The sequence below is a fragment of the Gossypium hirsutum genome, chromosome D12 (genome assembly GCF_007990345.1).
Source record: "Gossypium hirsutum isolate 1008001.06 chromosome D12, Gossypium_hirsutum_v2.1, whole genome shotgun sequence".
Lineage (NCBI taxonomy): Eukaryota > Viridiplantae > Streptophyta > Magnoliopsida > Malvales > Malvaceae > Gossypium > Gossypium hirsutum.
Window position 1 is genome coordinate 62,351,811 of NC_053448.1, and position 21,161 is coordinate 62,372,971.

At 29.9% G+C, this 21,161-nt stretch overlaps 1 protein-coding gene and 1 pseudogene across 1 annotated transcript; both read left to right on the plus strand.

Moving 5' to 3' along the window:
• The first annotated feature begins 9,479 nt into the window (after window positions 1-9,479).
• LOC121224438 (transcription factor MYB62) lies at window positions 9,480-11,253 on the plus strand. The gene is made up of 4 exons (XM_041107755.1): window positions 9,480-9,723; window positions 9,806-10,009; window positions 10,086-10,215; window positions 10,613-11,253. Exons 2-4 carry the CDS (start codon window positions 9,820-9,822, stop codon window positions 11,169-11,171), a joined length of 879 nt encoding a protein of 292 aa, XP_040963689.1. The 5' UTR covers window positions 9,480-9,723; window positions 9,806-9,819; the 3' UTR covers window positions 11,172-11,253.
• A 3,266-nt stretch (window positions 11,254-14,519) lies between these two features.
• LOC121224591 (40S ribosomal protein S7-like) lies at window positions 14,520-17,647 on the plus strand (annotated as a pseudogene).
• The last annotated feature ends 3,514 nt before the right edge of the window (window positions 17,648-21,161 follow it).

Genomic DNA, 21,161 nt, shown 5'->3' on the forward strand with positions numbered 1-21,161 from the left:
AGTCTGTGTGTTCTTTATTTTTATTTTTATTTTATTTGCGATATATTGTCATTACAAACATTCTATTTTTACAGACATATTTCTCAGGCGCAAAATACAGTGGCAAATCTTTTGGCCAAAATTAAAAATCCAGAATTATTACGATTTCATCTATTGGAGGAACCTCCACCTTCGATTAAAAAATTGCTTATGGCAGATTCTAATTTGTCCGCATTGAACTAAAATGTTCTTTTGTTTCACTTATGCTGTTTTACTTTACCATATATATATATCCTATTATAATTGTCTAAAAGACAAACAAATGACTTTCTTTTTTCTTTAAATTTTTAAATTGAACGTTCATTTTTGCTTTTTTTTTTTAGATCTACATTTTCTAGAGTCATGTGATACATAATCATCCCTTACATACACATAAACAATTACTTACATTGAAAAAACCAACAAAAATGTAAAAAAGAAACAATACCATCACTTTCTCTCCCTTAGAGAGAGAAAGTAACTCTTGATCCTACACGGTCTTTTTATTATAGGTGTATACATTGACAGAGAGTACAATAATTTTTATCTTTGAGCGAGCTTAATTTAGAAAAAGATTTAACAGCGGACGAAATTAAATAATAAATTTTTGAAAGATCAAAATATAATTTTATTTTGTATTAATTTTTTATTTCATCATTTTTGAAAAAGGACTGAGCATTTTTTTTGTGACCAAATTACAGTTTTACTATATATAAATTTATAATTTAATATTTTTAATAGGTTGAATTACAAATTTTCATTTTTGGGTTAGGCCACTGCCAGCACCATTACATTCACCTTCGTCCTCACTCTCCTCTCTCTATCACAGTTGAGTGGGTTTGAGACTAGGGCTTGTATTTGAATTGAGGTTTGGGCCTCATTTATGACTCTATAGTTCTATTGCCGTGCCATTGGTTTAAAATAGGGATGATGACAAAAAATTTATTCTACTTTAGCAAAATTTTCAATGGAAGTACTAAATTAGAGAAATTGAAAATAAAAATACCATTGCCATTGTTGACACCATTTTTTTGATAAAACAGGGTCGACTTGGATTTTAAAAATGAAAACGAGTATGGTAGTCACCACCAATCTTTTTTGATAAGGTGTGATCGGACCACCTTGAAAAGTGGTTGTTTTTAATAAACGATTTAATTTTATTAAAACAACGATTTTGGCCCATGAAATTTAGAAAAACGGGTTTGAAAGTCGGTTATATACGAGGAAGGATTAGCACCCTCGTAACGCCTAAAATTGGTACCTAGTTGATTAAGTAATGTCTTAGTGTCGAAAATTTAAAACTTTAAAGAGATTTAAAAATACGATCATTTATTGAAATGTTTGAAATTTTTTGAAAAAATGACATATTTCACGTTAATCGAGAAAGAGACTTATGTCCAGTAAATTAGGACACAATGTCTTGAATTATCGATGCGCGAATGAATGCCAAAATTTACTTATTTAGAAGATTTTTAGCTATCTCGGATTTAAAAAAGGCATCATGCCCAGTAAGTTAGGACACGATATTTTCTTAATTTCCCGAGATCATTTAAAACTTGAGTTCGAAAAGATTCGTATATTTAGATTTATTGTGAAAATCGAAACCCAGTAAGTTATGGTACGACCTTCTCGAATCTAAACATGAGATTTTGCTTATTCAAAAGTCATAATTTATGCATTGAATAAAATTAATCTAACACGAAATAGTAGAAATGAAACACGGTGTCAATATTTGCAACAAAACAAAAATGAATACGATGATGTAAAAATAATACAAACAATAGCAACAAAAATAAGATAAATAAAAAAGTACAAATCAATAACATACAAGATAACAAGCATATAAGCGAATAAAATTAAAACATTCCTTTTTTTTAAATAATGATGAAAACGTGGAGAAATAATTAAAAGGAACGTGGACAAAATATAAATATGAATTGTAAAACATATAAAAATATATACATGCATGAATTATAGGATATGAAAATATATAAAAGGTGTATGTTAATATATATAGAATATATAAATATGTATATATATTTATGAAAAGAAAATGTGTAAGTAAATATATATATATAGTTACGTACGCAAATTGCAAAGCATATATAAAAATATATAAGTAGGTATATATTCATATATATATATAATTTATAAAATACGTATGTGTATGTGTATATATATGTATATAAAAATTATAAAGTACAAAAAATATATAAGTAGGTATACATATGATAGTATTGTATAAAAATATTATTGATTTTTTAAAAACATAGAAGTATATACAAATAAAATTTCTTAAAAATGTATTAGAAAATAAAGTCATTAAAAATATATAGACAATATTGAATTAATATAAAAAACATAAACTAATATATTATGAAATTAGACATGATATATGATAAAAGAATTAAAATAATAACCCATAATAAAATAAAATAATATGTAAAAAAAGGGCAAATAAATGAATGAACTAATACAATAATAATAATCATAATAATAATTGTCGAAACCGTTTTTTTTAAACAAAAATTTAGTTGTCGACTTTTAAAAATAAAACTGGAGTCGCCATCGATCCTTTATTAAGGTGTGACCGGCCCACCTTAAAATTATTTTGGTCTACGAATTTTGAGACAACGAGTCTGGGAGTCAATTACGCACGAGGAAGGGTTAGCACCCTCGTAACGCCCAAAATCGGTACCAAATTGATCATTTAATGCCTTAGTGTCGAAGGTTAAAAAGATTTTTAAACCAACTCAAATGATGAAATTTAAAAAAGGATAATCAATTGTTCAAGTCATGTAAAGAAATCGAGCCCTAATACGTTAGGGTACAATTCCTCATAATCCCCGAACTTTGAATATCAATTTTATTTTATGTGAAAATCTTCATTTTGAGAAAGTAACAGGCCACACCCAATACGTTATGGCACAACAAGTTAAATTCCCAAAAATGATTTTTATGCTCATGCATTTTGAATAATGAATATTCTCGGTCATTTAAGATTGACAAAGAAAATCAGAACCCAATACGTTAGGGCTCAATTTCCCTCGAAAATTCCAAACCTCAAATAATGCTTTTATTCAAAAAAAAACTTTAAATCAAGAAAATAACTTTGATGAATAATTAAAACCAAAATATATTTTCAAAAGGGTATGTTAAAGTTAATATACAATATGATGCATATACTTTAATTTACCACATATACGAATAAATATTTACAAATATATATACAAATACAATATAACAGTAAAACTGCAAACATATGTACACATATATCTAACACATATACAAGTATACATGCAAATAGAAGGAATGAAATATATCCAATAAATCAAACAGAAAGCATGTATTCAAAATAAAATAAAAGAAAAAAATGCATATGTATATATTTACAGAATAAAAGAAATGTACAAATATATAAAAAATATAATATATATGAAATATAATATATATAAAAGTTAAAAGAGATAAAATAATAAAAAAAAGACTATGAACATGTAAAATGCTTGTATTTATATAAGTTTTAAGAATATATATAATAATAGAAAAACATAAAATAATAAAAATATTCATAATGATTTTTTGAAAAACGGGTACATAAATATATTAAAAATGTGCACATGTTATAAAACATATATGTATATATAAAGTAAAAAGTATATATAAAAAAAGTAAAATAAAAACAATAAAAATGTAGGTATAATGTATATACGTATTTTACAAAAAACTTAGAAAATATATTTATTAAAATATGCATATACGTTATATCGTATAAAAACAATAGGAGAATACTATATAAAAATGCATATATATATATTATATAAAAAAAATGCATGTGAATGAATATACAGATAATGATAGTAATAATAATAATAATAATAATAATTTTTTTTTTTAAATAATTAAATAAAAAAGTTCAAAAAGAAAAAAGTGGATTAAATTGAACAAAATACGAAAAAAAAGGGACAAATTCGAAATAAATAAAAGAACCAAATCGAATGCGCAGGAAACAATGGAGGGCCAAAAGGGGAATTAATCCCTCCCTCCTACATGCTGCGCAGCACTGGATTAAATTGTCACGCAGGTAAAATATTTGGGCCAAATTTTAAGGAGGAAAAAGACTTGATTAAAACGCGTCAGAAAAGGGGGAGGGCTAACTGTGCAATTCCCTCATTTAGGTGGAGACGCGCGCACCCCCCAAAGCTAAACAGCGCCGTTTTTGCTTCACTTATTTAAAACAGTTTTTATTTCCCAAAACAAAACATTTGCAGCATAAAAAAATTAAAACAAAAGGTGCAGCCCCTTTTCTCTGCTAGGGTTTCTTTCAACCCTCCCTTTGCGCCGAGGCTCCGATCGCGACGGAGGTGGCGTCGATTCGACGACTCCGGCGGAAGAGGTAAGTTTCCCTTCTCTTTGCACAATCAAGTTTAAATAATTGTCTTTCTATTTTTGTATCTTTTACACTGATTTTTTCTCTTCTCAGTACCGAAAAATTCCCCCCCCCTTTACTGATTTTTCAAGGCTTTAAATAGCCGAAAATGAAAAACCCCTGAATCCCCATCCAAAAAGCATATCTATTTTGTTTTTGTTGGTATATTTGCCCGATTTTTGCTCTTCTGTTTTGAGTTTGTTGTTGCAGGTATTGTTGGCGCATGGAGCGGTGCACGCTGGGGAGGGTCGTGGCGCGAGATTCGCGGCGGTGTGCGAGGGTGGTACTGGAGACTGCTAGGGCTTGCAGCGTTGGGGCCAAAGCTGCTAGGGTTTTCGGTAAAAAATTTGGTTAGTGGGCTGTTGGGGTTTGGGCCTAGGTTTAGTTTATTGGGTTGTTTTACTATTTGTAAGGCCTGGACCATTTGGGCCGATTACAATAATAATAACTTAATTAGTTTAATGATAAGGAAGGACTAAATTAAAAATAAACAAAATCTCAGGGGCAAGATCGGGAGTAAATAAAAGATAAAAATATCAAATTGAACACGCGGATGACAAGGAGGGGTGAATGGGAAATAATCCCATCCTCCAAAACGCGTAGTTCCATTAGGGATTGAAATGTGATGAAAATAAAATTATCAGGCTTAATTGAAAGAAATAAAAACAATCAGAAGGATCTAATTGAAACAAGTGTAAAATGCGGAAGGACCTAGAGGGATATTCTCCCATTTTAAAAGAAAACACGCGGATCCCTGGGTGCGGGTAGCCCAAAACGGTGCGGTTTTGGCGCTAAAACCCCCAGGTGAAACGATGTTATTTTATTTGTGCTATAAAAGCAAAAATTTATTCAAAAATTTTCATTTCTCCCTTCTTTAAAACAAAAAAAAAACCAGAAAAACCTCTCTATCCCCCCTTTCACTCCCCAGAGCCCGGCCAAAGGTACGGCCATCGGCCGCCGTGTCGGCTGCCGGCCATCGGCAATGTCACACCGTGCGCGGTTGCCGGAAAAGGGGAAAACTTTAGATCTAGCATTTTCTAACCTCTCAAGCCCAAATCTCTGTTTAAAATCCCCAAAATATTAACCAAAAAGCCCCAAAAGCTCAAGAAACCTTTCGGTTTCAGGCCGCCTATCCTCGGAGGTGACTTCCTTGGTCGTCCACGGCTTCGGAGACTCGAATATAGGTCAGTTTGACTCTCTTTTCCTGTTTATTTTACTTTTTTGTATATGTAAATGTAATAAAAACAAAATAACACAAAAAAAATCAAAAGATTAAGCGGAGAAAAAAATGGAAAGTAAAAACCTTTCGGGCTTTCTATTGAATTTTTCTTTCAATATTCGATTCTCTATTTTTTTATTTATTTTTGAATCGGTCCCCCTTTTTACATTGGTTTTATCCGGCTCTTATAGCTGAAAATACTTGCCACTGTTCCTCGCTATCTGCTGCTTCTGTTTCTTTCTCTTATTGTTTGCAGGTCTGTGGAGACAATTGGCAGAAAGATTTGCCATTTTGGTGCAACATGGGTGAAGGCATCGTAATTGGGCATAGTGCGCGCTGAGGGTGCACATGGGGCAGCTGCGGCGCGAGGGAAGGGATAAAACCCTAGGGTTCCCTGATGCTGTTTAGTTTTTGGGCCCATTGGGCAGTTTAGGGTTTTTTAAAATTTGGGTTGTTTGGCCCGTTGTACATGGACTGCTATATATTTTTTGACTGTTTATTTTTTGGTTTTATTTCAGGCCCGGGCGAAATATAGGCTTTACAGCCATTATCTAGTTTAAAAAGTCTATTTCATCAAACACAACAATTTTGAGTTTTTTAAGCAACAATCGGTGAAGTGAATAATACATGTGGTTTAACAATGCCATCTCATGTTTCAAACTTTATGTGTAGAAAAATTTTCCTTGCAGATATATCTATCACCCTAAACATTTGGTCAAACTAACGCAAACTTGAATTAAATTTAAAATTATCAAAGTTTAAAATGATTTGAATTTGACCTATGAGAATCCGAATCTTAAACTTAAAATTTAACTCAAAACATCTTTAATCCAAAAAAATTAAAAAATCGAATTGATCCGATTCAAATTAACTTGTTTGCAAACTTTTGTAAAATCTATATTTTGATGCAAGTAGAATGAATACTAATATTTTTTGACCATCCAAATTTACTAGAAAGCTATATTAGTAGAAGATTTTAAATATGATATCATTGAAAAAAATAATCATAAATTATTAATTTTCATAAAACTAATTTAAAAAGAAAAAAACCAACTAAATTTGAGACCAAACCTATGTTAGCGAGGTCAAGGCCACGTTACCATAAAATTTATTTAAAATTCAAAATATAGAAAAATAGTTGTAGAAAGTTCTTCAAATTATAACTAAATTCACTTATTTTTAACTATAATAAAGAGATTAATAACACAATTTCAACTAAAAAGTAACAATAATTGGAAGCTTTAATTAATAATTTTACATGTGTTAATGCTGTATGTTTATTTTAATATAAATGGAGGATAAAGTCATAACAATAACCCGACTAATGCGATCCGAACTTAAGTCAACACACGGAATCAGATAAATTTAATTTTTAATCTGTATATATTCTAATTTAATTTTATAATGACTTCAACACACTATCATTATCGTGTATTGTAGTTGTAAAAAATAATTGAAAATTGAATCGTGGCGTGTGTAAATTCAACGACATGAAATAATTTAATGTTAAATGGTTCAATCGTAGGTACTGGCGTTAATCACGCGTTGATACATCCTCTGCTCTCGTCACACACATTCTGTTTTCTAACCCAAGTCTTTGGTCATTCTTAAATCCTAAATAAATAAACTCATCCAATTAGTTTATTCATATGTAGAGATGGAGCTCCCTCCATTATTAAAAATTAAAAATGGTTATGAAATTGCCACAGAAGCAGCTTGATATTTTCAAGTGAATTTCTTAGTTAAATGGTTATGAGATTGAACTAAACGCACCGTACCCAATCGCCCATCTAAACCCATCCTAAGCAATGCCTCAATTAGTCACCCTTGATTCATGTCCGTACCGATATCTATACGTCTTGGTTATAATAATTATAAAAATGCATCTATACCAAGGAATAATTCCTCTTAAAAAGTTGTAATAAAGCCACGTCTGATACAGCAATATGAGTTCAGTTTTTGCACGTAAATTAAAAAGTATCATACCATAATTGTTTCCATTTCGAGGTTATTATAAATAATGTCTTTTTCATCTTTCACACTAACTTAATTAAATTTAAGTTTTATTATGTACAATTAAGTTTGTATTATTTGTCGCATGTGGATCTCGTTTGAATATATCTCAAATTTTCAATCTATTTTATTCTTTTATTTAAGTTAATCGGATATATATTATTATTTGTTATATGCACTTGTACTTGCGCCTTTAATTATACTTTTAAACACATTAAAAAATACGTGCCTTGTCGTTAATAATTAAATTGAAGTTTCATTAATCGAGCTAAATGACCGTTAACTGAATTCAAATTTATGGTAGATTGATTATCCAAATAATTTATTTTTGAATACAAATGTCTAGAATTACCTATAATCCCTCCCTCAACACTTACATAAGAGAATAAATGCACTTCAACGCATTTGAACCCATGTGCTCCTGCATGGGCAACAATATCAATACAAACCGAGCTAGGATTCAATTGGTAATTATCGAAATAATTTAGATTAACAGAATCTAAAAACAAAACATAATGAATGTATTAATAACCATTAAATATCAATTTAATACGTATTAAAAGTATAAAATAAATAAAAAATAAATCATGAAAACTTAGGAGAATTATTAGTTACGCAGGCGAATTTTTAGAGTTTAGAAGTAACGTTAGGGGTTGACAAATGTCTTATAAGATATAATAAAATATTAAAAAATTTAAAAAATACATGCCAAATTTTAAAACTACTCGTGGAATAAAAAAATATCAATGTATTAAATACTAACCCTTAAACTTAATTTATAATTAAAATAATATTTAAATATCAAAATTTGATAACTCAAAAAATAATTATATATATTTAAATTTCCTTTAGATAAAATGTCGGCTCCTTTGGCCAATACCCACGTTTTCTTCTGCACTGCTAGTAGTAATCAATACTTTGTTCAGTCAAGCACGTTTCATGCTTTTGAATAATTTAAGTGAGGAAAAAACAATGATAGATTAATATTTAGTAACTCACTTAAACTTGTATTAGTTTTCAACTTAATCCGTTTTCTCAATTTGGATTTTTGTAAAGACTTGACTTGAAAAATTTTAGAAAATTTATATAAAATCTAAAAATATAAAAAAATAAATTTATTAAAAAATAAATTTAAAAGAAAAAAATCACATCAATGACACAATCTCAAAATCCCATACCATCATATCTTAACGAAATTAAAATTTATTGATTAAATTTAAAAAATTCCAAGTTAAATCGCACAATTTTAAAGTGTCATTCTATTATAACTTAACAAAATTTAAATTCAGTGACTAAATTTAGAAAAATTACTAAATTTCAAGACTAATATGTATAAAAAAATAGACAAGTTTAAAGACTAAATTTTTTTATATAAAAAATGAAATATAAAGAAAAAAAATCCATTTTCACCTAACAGCACCACATTTCGTATTCCTTAAAAAAAACACATTTTCATGGTAAAAATATTATGGAGGTCCCTACACAAGGAGTTAGATTACATTTTACCTTTTTTACTCAAAAAAATGAATAAATTAGTATGTTAGATCAAAGAGCTAATTGGTTATTTATGTTAAAATTTTATCTACTTTTACTATTAAAACGCGACTAACAGAATAACCGGGAAGTTAAACGTGGCATTCTGACATAGGAGACCAATTTTTAATAGTAGAAATGAATAAAAATTTTTACAGAAAAATCAATTTACTCTTTTATTTAATGTATAAGGATTAATTTATAATTTTTTGAGTAGAGGAGAGAAAATGCAATAAGTAGGACTACATGTTAATTTTACGGAATTTCATTTTCAACATCAAAAGGGAGAAAAATAGGCCAATATTTGCAGTGATTCGTTAACTCTGTGTTGGCATAATTATATCTATCCGTCAACTGTTTTGATGAAACCAAAGGGAAATGAGATTAATCGGTGAGATTGATAGGCCAAAAGATAAAATCCATCGCTGTGTTTTCTTTGACCAAAGGAAAGGAATTCCAGTAATCCATTTCCTTAAAAAACAAAAGTTGTTGATTAAGTACAGTAAATTAGGTGAAGAAGCTTTCAAACTTTTCTGCATATATATATATAAAGCTTGGCCATGGCTGTTGCTTATTAAAGTTTCATTTTCCAGTTCAAAATTGAACCATGACATCACCATCATCGTCGTCGTCATCATCTCTTAAAAAAACAAGCACAAGTTGCAGTGAAGATGAAGGTGATCATCATCAACAGCAGCTGAGGAGAGGACCTTGGACTATAGAGGAAGATTCAGTCCTTGTTCATTACATTGCTCGACATGGTGAAGGTCGATGGAATTTTCTTGCAAAACATTCAGGTAACTGATAAAAGAAACAGCTGGTTTTATATGTTGAACAAGACAAGACTAAAACCCTTTTCTTGTTGGCTTTAAGGTTTAAGGAGAACAGGCAAGAGTTGCAGGTTGAGATGGTTGAATTATTTGAAACCAGATGTTAAGCGTGGGAACCTTACTGCTGAAGAACAGTTTTTGATCCTTGAACTCCATTCTAAATTGGGTAACAGGTATGTCTGTCTGTCTTAGGGGTGAAGGAGAAGTTTATCTTTGTATATGCTTGTTATTTTAGAAATTTAAAAGGATCAAATTGAAAAAAAATCACTTTTTCGGAAGGTCAGTGTATTTTTACCATTAAATTAACTTATAATTTTAAAAACTTTAAGGAACTAAATTAATAATTTGCCATTTTGGGCCTGCCCCCTTGACGCAGATTAAACTTTTCATTTTTTGGAGGATCAAAGTGTATTTTTACTATTAAACTAACATATAATTTTAAAAACTTCAAGGGACTAAAATAATAATTTTTCAATTTTGGGCTTACCTCCTTGGCATGTATGTATGTTTTTTCAGATAAAAGTTGGCTGTTTTGATCGGACATGACATTGTGTTTGTGAATTTTTTTAGGTGGTCCAAGATTGCACAGCATCTGCCTGGAAGAACCGATAATGAGATCAAGAATTACTGGAGAACCCGTGTGCAAAAACAGGCTCGGCAACTTAATATCGATGCTAACAGCGCGGCGTTTAAGAACATTCTCCGATATTATTGGATGCCAAGATTGGTTCAAAAGATGAAAGAGTTGTCGTCGCCCTGTTTTTCAACGACGGTTATTCCTCGGAACCAACCGTTAATGAAGACCGATTACGTTGACGGGAATTCATGTGTTTCTTCATTAGAACATGTGGATGATATGAAAATGTCCCAATTTGGGATATTTGGTAGCAATGATTGCAATAGTAATGCTCTTGCAAAGGATTGGTATGGTTATGTTGGTGATAATGGTAGCTATTGCCATGGCATGGAAACCATCAACATGGCGTCCACGTCAGCACTGGTCGGGGAGGGATTTCCGACCCCCGCCGCGGATTGCCACTTGGCTGATGATAATTGGGTTAATGATGGTTTTGTAGATGGGATATGGAGCATGGGGGAACTATGGGAACTTAGAAATGCATTGCATTGAAGTGAACCTTGTCAATTTTTTTCTTTCGTAAAATTCTGATTTTGGTGCTTCTACTATATTCAAATTTAAAATTTAATCCCTATACTTCGATTTTGCATGATTTTCATCATCTACTTCTGAACACTTTTAATTATTATCATGGATTTTTATTTAGTACCCCTTCCAACACACGCATAAACTCATCTCGAGTTTTTTTAAGAAAAATATCAATGTTAATGTTTTAACTGAACTAGTTCTATTTAGACTACTTAGTGATATTATAAAAGTAAAAGACCAAAATCCCAAATTATTGTATAGGGACTAAATTTTAAATTTAAACTTGAAATTTTTTCCTTCTGACAGTTCACCAATAGTTCATAACCCTTTTTTTTTTCTTATTTTTGTCCAATAGTTCACGAATATATGTAATCTTTTTCTTACTTTCCTTTTGGATGGTTTAATGTTTTGGTATGATTAATGTATATTCGTATTTATTTCACTACCCATAAATATTAATCTTTGCTTCTTTTAATAATATTAATTTTAGAATTTAGATTCGATTTTTTTAAATAAATAAAATATATTAGCATAAAGTTAAGTTTTCTATCTACTTTGAAGTGATTTGACAAACAACGTGAATTTAAGAAATAAAAAATGTTAAAATAAATTTTTTAAAGTTCAACCTATATATTACTATTACATCCAACCTTTTAAGTGGTTGCATCAAATTTGAAACTTGCATAAATTGAGCCAATTCTAGGAAATAAAAGTTTCTTGTAAACGTGTCCCTTGGGTGGCCCACCAATGTTTGAAATATGGGAAATCAAAATCTTATATTAGGTAAAAATGTTAATAGAGATATTTATATTAGGAGTTGGATTGTGTTTTATTTTTTTATTAAAAAATTTATCAATTTTTACAGTAAAAAACTGGCATATTTTTAACAGTAAAAATCAATAATTTTTTTTAAAAAAGGAACAATTTGCTCATTGATCTAGTGTTCAATGACTACTTTTGTCTCTTTTTTTTAGTAGATGAGACAAAATACAACCCGACTCCTGGTACACTGATTTTCATAATACTTTTACCCCTCTTATCATCAATATCTACGACAAAGTGACAAGACACATTATAGTCTCGAATTTTTTTTTCAAACTTCAAATTTTGGAAACTAATTTGATTGATCAATTTTGATACATGTCTAAACTCAGATAATTATTTGATCAAAACTTAGAGATAAGCGATAATATCTTAATATAGAAGCTGTTACCACCATTTAAAAACACAATCATTTTCTATTGATTAAATCACAAGTGAAATGACAAATGATTTGTGTTTATATTTTCGATCAACACTCGTTCGAAATTCATAAAAACCTTATTCTATTTTTTCTTTCACCTTTTATCTCCAAGTCATAGTTGATGCCATATTTAGAGAAAATGAAATAAATCCAATTTATGAAGAAAGTTGTAGTTTTGATTGTAGCTCCAAATTATTTCACAATCAACCTTGAATTTAGTCAGTTCATTGATATTGACCCTCCCTAAATAGCAAGAAAATTCGTATTTAAAGTGCGCGTAGTAAAATTAAAATTTGAAATATTGATTAGAAAATGACAAATATCATTACTAAATAATACTAGAGGTAAAGAAATTTTTTTTATCATTATATTAGTTTATAATTTGATTGTTTTTCACAAGAATTAAATCATAATTTTGTGATGATTTTGTACAATCGTAGAGTGTCACATTCAATATTTTAATAACTAGACCAGTGGTTGAACTAGTCAGACTACTAGTTCCCAGTTCAACCAGTTGAACTGTCGATTTTTATATCAATTTTCAATTTTTACTAATTTCAAATATTTTCTGAGTCAATCGGTCCAACCTCTTTATTCTAACCGTTGTATTGATCAGTTCTCTATCCATCTGATCCAGATCTGTTTTAGTAACATTGGATACATCATCAATTCTTAACAAGATCCAAGTTGAAGGACCAAAATAAATTTAATTACTAAATTTAAGAACTAAAGTAGATAAAAAAAAATACAAATATCAATGTGAACTTAATTACCAAATTCAAAGTTAAAAAATTAATATTATGTCTATATTTTGTATTCATATTTAAATATATTATTACAAATTAAAAAAAAAAAAGAAAAGAAAGAAAGATCAACTCATCCAAAATCTGTGAATATGAACCATGATTTTCATGATGCAATAATTGTGATTAGTTTACTGTTATATCAAATCAAGATGTCGAGGGCTCGACAAAGAAATGCAAACCTATCCATTAATCCAACGGCCTAAAACCAATGGAATCAACCATTAATTATTGGGAAATTATTTGCTCCATTTTCAATCGAGATAAATAAATTTGGGGATAAAGCATAATTTAATCCCTGAATTTGATATTTTTTTTATCTTGATCCTTAAACTTTTTTGTCCACATTAGTCTCAGAACTTTACAGCTTTTCCAATTGTGTCCCTAAACATGAATGCCATTGAAGCGTGATTACGTGACACTATGAGATTTTACCACATTATTATTCAAAAGTACTTATTTTTTAAGCTCAATTAGATGTAATGATAAGGTACATTGCATTTTTAAAGGACGAAACAAGAGGCAAGTATGGGCATTAACCTCTTGATTAAAAGGGGTAATTGCAAGTTTAGCCTCTCATAATAATTAATTAGTTAATTTAAGTTTTTTAACCCTTTTAATTTAAGAAAATTTTGCATTTTTGGCCCATGCTAAAAATAATAATTCAATTTTATAATACTTAAAAACAATTTTATTTAGCTTTAACCCCTTCGAAAAATTTGGCTTCATCCTTGCTCCCAGCCTCCCAGGTAGGGGCCTCGGTCCCTTTAGTTAAATGGGATAATTAGAAGTTTAGTCCCTCTTGATAATTAATCAATTTATTTAAGTATTTTTAAATTTTAATCTTTTTAGTTATTGAAATTTTGTATTTTTAGCTCTTTCAAAAATTTAATAATTCAATTTAAACCCTTTTTAACAAACAAAAAAAAAAAGAAAGAAAGAAAGGAGAAGCTCTAGCCCCCTAAAATTTTATAAATTTATTTCACCTTCCCTCAAAAAATTTGTAGCTTCGTTTCTACTCTTAAAGAAAGAATTCATTTTCGAATCTCGAATATAACATTATTGAAATTAATAAATACTTACAGATATAAAAGGTATCTTAGTTTCACCGGAAAGTAGAGAACGTGGAGAACACGTATAGTAGATTACATGGGATTTGGAAGCTAAGGAATTCCTTGTCACATAGATTGCGGAAACTTTATCTCCATCAACCCTTTTTTCTCCAATATTTTAAATTTGTTAATTTATCAATTTGGTCATTATCAAATGGAAGCGTGGTGAGATGAAACTCTGTTTCTTTGGGTCTCTCTCTTTATATATATCTTTTAAAGATACATAGTGTTTTAGTTCCTTTCCATGCATGAATTGATCACGATGGTTGATCCTCAAATCTCATGGCGGGCCATCAAGAAAACCCTTCCCATGTCACTCTTTAATCTCACCTCCTTTCAACATATGTTATAAGGTCCTGTTTGAATACAGGGACGAAGCAGTAGGGGTTAGAATTGAATACTTTTTTTTAGAGGAATAAAGTGTAATTTGGTTGTTACATTGACTTATAATTTCAATATTTTTAAAGGGATTGAACTGAAATTTTACCATTTTTGGAGCAAAACTTTAGATTTATCTAATAAAAAAATTATATCGGTTTTAAATATGGGTTAGATTCGGATTTCAATATTCAAAAGCTCATCTAATCGTTTTTTTCGAGTTTATAATACGTTCTTTTCTTTTCTTTTTTATATGTTGTATTTTTGTCCTGTGAAATTAATTGAATATTAAAAAATATATGTTTAGGGTTTTAATAAAAGAGAAATTACACGATGCTAGAAAAAGATATATAATTATTAAATATTAAATAAAATAATTATATTTAAAAATATTAAAATACAAACCAATTTAAAATGGGTTTAAATTAATAATTTAGATTTAGATAAAATTATATGTTCATATTACGAATTAAATAAATATAAAATGTATTAATATTATATATCAATTCAACTTAACCCGACCTATGAATGCTGTTGTTGAGTTGATATTTGATAGGGAACTAATAGCTCATTAATCATGATAGGCTTAAGAAATTGGAATTGGAATATTATATGATCGTATGTGGTCCAAAAATAAAATTTAAAAGAAAGAAAGAGTTGTAGGTGAAGTGTGAATCTTAAACAAGTCGAATTGTAAGGCTTGAAAAGATTGAGTTGATTTAAAGATTGAAGTGAAAAAAATTTTACTGTAGTAATTATCTCAATAACACAAATTGTAGATCTATGGCATGATTGATGGAACTTACATATAAAAACAAAGAGTTCAAAAGGTATTGGAAGAACATGCTCGATGGAACTTACAAGTTAAATCAAGAATTTCACCCTTTTTTTTAATATAACCTATGTTGATTCAACTAATCGATTTGGATTGTCTGGTCGGATTAGTTAGATCGAAAGTTAATTGGGATGTTGAGTCAAAAAGGGATTTTGAACTGATTAACTTGAGAACGGATACAAATAAGTTAAATTGAAATTTTAAAATTTTAATAACTTTTAATCGAATTGGTTGAATTGATTGGACCGACGAGCTAGTGTTTTGACCAGTACGACCACCAGTTTGATTTCAAAAACATTGAATATAAGTGATTCTCAGTTAGTTAGCGGGTTGAATTGAATTAGTTGAAATTGAAATTTGAAATTTAAAAAATAAAGAGATTGGATTCTTAGAATTGAAACTATATAGACTAAATTAAAATTTGAAAAAAATACATAGACTTATAGCATATTTTAAATTTTTTTATCCAGATCCGAGGATGAATCTTTACTCGATTCCTTGGATAGTTTTATTTGGGGAATAATTTAGGATTCCTTCATAAACGTTATTCTATTTTATTTTATGATTCAATTAATGTGGAAATGCAAATAACCATAAAAAAGAGAGGGTAAATTTTACCAGTATTCACTCAATTATGAATAACTTTTTGTTTTAGCCGCTCAATTAAAAAAAGTTATAAATTTGTGACGCGTCATTTTTTTAATTGGTATAATAATAAAATTGGTCCTCGATATATTATTTTGAATTTGATCCCAATTTTATATCAAATTGTAAAAATATCGTTAAAAAAATAAAAGTATAAAAAAGTAATATATATACACACATAAATATAAAAAAATGTATAGAAATTTTTAATTTTCTTAAAAAAAATTATTATCTTATAATTATTGAACTGGGGATTCAACTGCTAGTCAAATTAGTTCAACCACTTATCCAATTCTTCTAACATTGGTCATAAGGTGTTAAATTAAACTGTGTATTTTTATTTAATTATAAAATTAAAAAATATATTACATATTTATTAGAAAGATGTTAGAAAAAGAAGCGGTTCGAACAAAAAAAGAAAAGAAAAAAGAAGCGGCCCACCCATACAGGCCAAATTATCCAAAACCTGGCCCAACTCTAATTTAAGCAAATAAAAGGTAATCTACACAGTTGGTCATCCAACTTTCATAGAATTTTATTTTAGGCACTTGAAATAAAAAAGGTTGCAATATGGGCACTATTATTACATACTTTTATCATTTTAGTCACCCAAATTTTAATTTGCCATTACATGCACTCACTTTTGTCACCCAACTTTACTAACCAGCAGTAATGTAATGTAAAGTGACCTTAAAGATCATTACAAGCAGTCAAATCGATGTTTCCAGTAGCCGGAAAGCTGCTGTAATCCATGTTCCCTACAGATTGAGCAAAGCTTTTCGTAGGGTTCATGTTAAGCTCGTGAGGGAACTCGAAAAGAAGTTCAGTGGCAAGGTGGGGGTTGTTTCATGTTCGAGTCATTGGGGATTTGTAAGTCAGACTTTTTGGGTTGGGTCATTTTTGGTTTGGGTTGTTTCTCTTTTATAGTCCGCACGTTTTCTCAGTTTTAACTTAGTTTATCCTTACATGATAGGATGTGATTCTCATTTCCACCCGAAGGATATTAAGGCCTCCAAAAAAGGGCTCTGCTGTTCAGAGGCCACGCAGCCGTACATGAGGCAATGCTAGAAGATATCATTTTACCTGCCGAGATTGTCGGGAAGCGTCGATGGATTGAAGATGAATAAGGTACAAACAGTATGTAGTTATTGATGCTAATGCTCATTCATTCTGTGCCACCCTTGTTGTGTAGGTGTATTTGCACCCGAAGGAACAAAACAACACGGACTATAAACTCGAGACCTTTTCTACGGTTTACCGGAAGCTTGCCGGAAAGGATGTTGTGTTTGAGTTACCCGGTACAGTGACATAGATAGATCCTTTTCAAGTGTATTGACACTTCGTGTTTTGGTCTTCTTTGCCTCCAAAACTGTTTTGTTGTAGTGTATCTTAAAATTTTGGCATTCATTTCATTATATAGTGCATCAAGCTGAATGTTCAATTAGGAAAACAGCTATAAAATAGAATTTATCAACTTGAAGAAAATGGTTGAGGGGTTGGTAATTGATTACCAGTCTTAGCTTATCAAAGAGCGGCTCATCAGGCTAGAAGTTCACTCAACTAAGACCCACTTAAAAGTTCTTCCTGTCACATTCTAAATCTCTTGCAGTTTTGTTATCAACTCTTGGCCGCGGGAGACCTAAATTAAGCTCGTTAATTATATAAGTTTTTTCTATCACTCAAAAGAAGTTAAAACTATTTTACATATCACCACCCTATTAAAATATTTTATAATCTTATACATTTTCTGTAAAACTATCTAAAACTATCATTAACGGTTCTTGGTATACTGTGTGAATCGCTTCTAATCTCCAAAACCACATTTTATATCAACATAAATGTTAAAAAAGAAAAAAAGAACAAAACCCAGTTCAATACCCTTGTCTGGACCGATATACCTGTCAATTCTCGGGCCAACTAATCCAATCAATATGATCCAATTCCAACAACATTCTATCAAAATCCTTTATGATCCTTACATTTTTTGTAAACTCTTCAAAACCATCACTAACGGCATTGAATATATAATGTGAACCGCTTTCAACCTTCAAAACCATATTTTGTATCAACAAAAATGTTTTTAAAAAAATTCAGTTTAATACCCTTATCTAAACCGATACAATCCTCAGTTCCTGATCCAACTAGTCCAATCAATCATCTGAACCAGTTCCAAGAACCCTTTTACAGGTGAGTAATGTGGGGGTCTCTAAATATGTGAATCAACCACTTTTAAGGACTTCATTGTCTTCAGCTCTGATTCCCTATCGTCCAACACGAGCCAGGTCGACAACACATAGCCAAACACTGCTCACATGCCATTGCCCAAACTTCACTTATGCACATTAGGTAACTTGTCCTTAACCCAAATAATATAACCTAACCTAAGGTCCTCATCTATTAGGGTCCCATTTTACTTTTGAACATCTCCATCGGCCTCACAATATTGTTTCAAAAAATGGGTCTGAACATATAGATTAAATAAGAGTTGAAAAATCAACATTTTCTATCTGCCCCCTGGTGAAGTAGGGTCAAGTGGATATTGGACCTCATATCCATAAAGGGACCACTTTTTTGGCTAGGCTCTGTTCCCTGGTTTGGGATCTTTGGTCACTCTTGTTTACACTTGCATTCACCATAAGATACATGGACACAACTACTGGTACCATTCCTTTCCTCCTAGATCGCTTCCGGTACAATGATATCGGGGGTTGCAGATACTGTGATTCGATTTTATAATGGTGATGATCTGAATCAATTGAATTAAAATCGTAAAATAAATTTGAAACGATGATATTATTACAAAATATTGATCATTCTTATGCCTTTGTTGAGTCAATGTCTATTGTACTAAAACAGTGAAGATTCAAAAAGTACTAGATTCCTGCATTAATTTTTAAGATGGTGCCATTTTGTCAAAACTTTAGAATAAATTTTGTTATTAGTCTCTGTATTATTTATAAATTGTGGATTTGGTTCTTTTAGTTTGGTCATTTTTAGTCATCATATTTTTCAAATTTTAAAATTTCAGTTATTATCAAATAGCACTTATTAAATTCATTAAAATAAGTTATTCTATTTCCAAATTTTGATGTGGTAAATGTATTAACACGTGTAATGCCATATTAGTTTGTTGTTTCCTCATATTACAAAAAAAGATCCAGATAATGAATATAACTGTTGTCGTTTTACGTCAAGATTGAAATTTTGGAACTCAAAAATTATTAAGGACTATGAATGATCGAATTGAAGAACATGAACTGAATTTACAACTTTAAGCATAGTACAAGACTAACAGGAGAATTTAACCAAATGGATTTAGCTGTTGTTATTTGGATCATGATTGAAATTTCAAAATTCGAAAAGTACAAGTGATGCATATTACAAGGAGTAATAGTAGAATTTAACCTTTCAAACTATATTTTGACTAAAAGGCCTCAAACATTGTATTATTTCGGGATCTAAGAGGGGAAATGAAATATTTAACCCAAACATTCTATTGTAGGGATAGAAGGTGGATGGCATGTCTTCAAAGACCTGGTTCAAATGCCAAACATCTCATCACAATTATTTTCTAACCAGTCCCAAAATTTGTAAGAAATTAATAATTACAACATAGAGGGACCCCTTTGTATAATTTAAGACAAATTTGGTTGTATTAAGTCAATCCAGATATTGCACTTCTCCCCCTAACCACAAATATATATTTTTAATTATAGATATTTGGAGCTGTTTTTCCATTAGTAATATTTTTTTGAATTAATGTGTTGCAATTATGATTAGGACAAATTTTTTAACAATTTTTTTAATATTAATTTAAAGAATCCATGTGGAATTATATGCCAAGTGGAGATTGTGTGTTTGAAATTTTCAGCACCATTGCAAGAATATAGATTGAGACAGTAGGTGGGGGTGGGGGGAGGGGGTTACTTCAATTGGTGCAACATTTATTTTTAATGTTCTTCAATCATTAATTGCTTTTTTAATTATATTTATGGATAGATATTAAATTGAGACGTGTTGTTATTTTTGGGCTTATATTTAAAGCTGAATAAGTTGATTTCAAAATTTAGTGTAAAATAAATGCTGTGGCTTTCAAATAGCACAGTATGTTTGAAAAATTACAAGGACTAAATTGTAAATGTTTGAAAAAGTACAAGGACTTGGGGTACAATTAGACCTAAGGAAAAATGAAATAGCTTCACCGCCCATATCTATAATGGTAGATGGTGGGACTGGGGAAGGGCGAAAACATAAATGTTGAAAATGTGTTTTCTTCTTTACTTAGCTTCAAATTTAACCCAACAACACAAAAGGAGGACGAAGGTAAAATATCAATTTCAAAATTTGTGAAAAATAACAACATAATAAAAGCTTTAAATTCAACACCCAAAAAGGTGAAAACAAAATATGGTTTCATAAAGGATTAGCTTACCTAAAAGTAGATTTCAAATGGTTTAAAGTGGATGACATGGGAGAAGAATGGTTCCTCACACTTTGTTTTTTTTTTTAAGTGGAGAAATTTTATATGAAGGGTTAATTTAAATTATTCTATCAAGTTTTTTTTTATATTATTTAATTTCATCCTTGTCAAAAAGATTGGTATTTTGGCATGATATAAATAGATTTATCCACAAGTTATTGGCTAAAATAGTAGTGATTTTGTCAAAAATTTGTTTTTTTCTTTTAGCAATGGTTAAAATTCTTATCTTGCACGTAAGTTATATGGTTCAAATTCTGCCACCCGTTTAATGATTCCATCTCTTTAAGGTGAGTTAAGTGTTTTTTCTCTTTGTTTCTCATGTAGTAGTATATGTATATTTATATACGATGAATATTGTTCACTGACATGATGTATTAGTTAGGTAGACCTCATACATATAGACACGTATCATTCTTTGGACTAAACACATGTTCATAAGATTTTATGCGAGCTCGGCT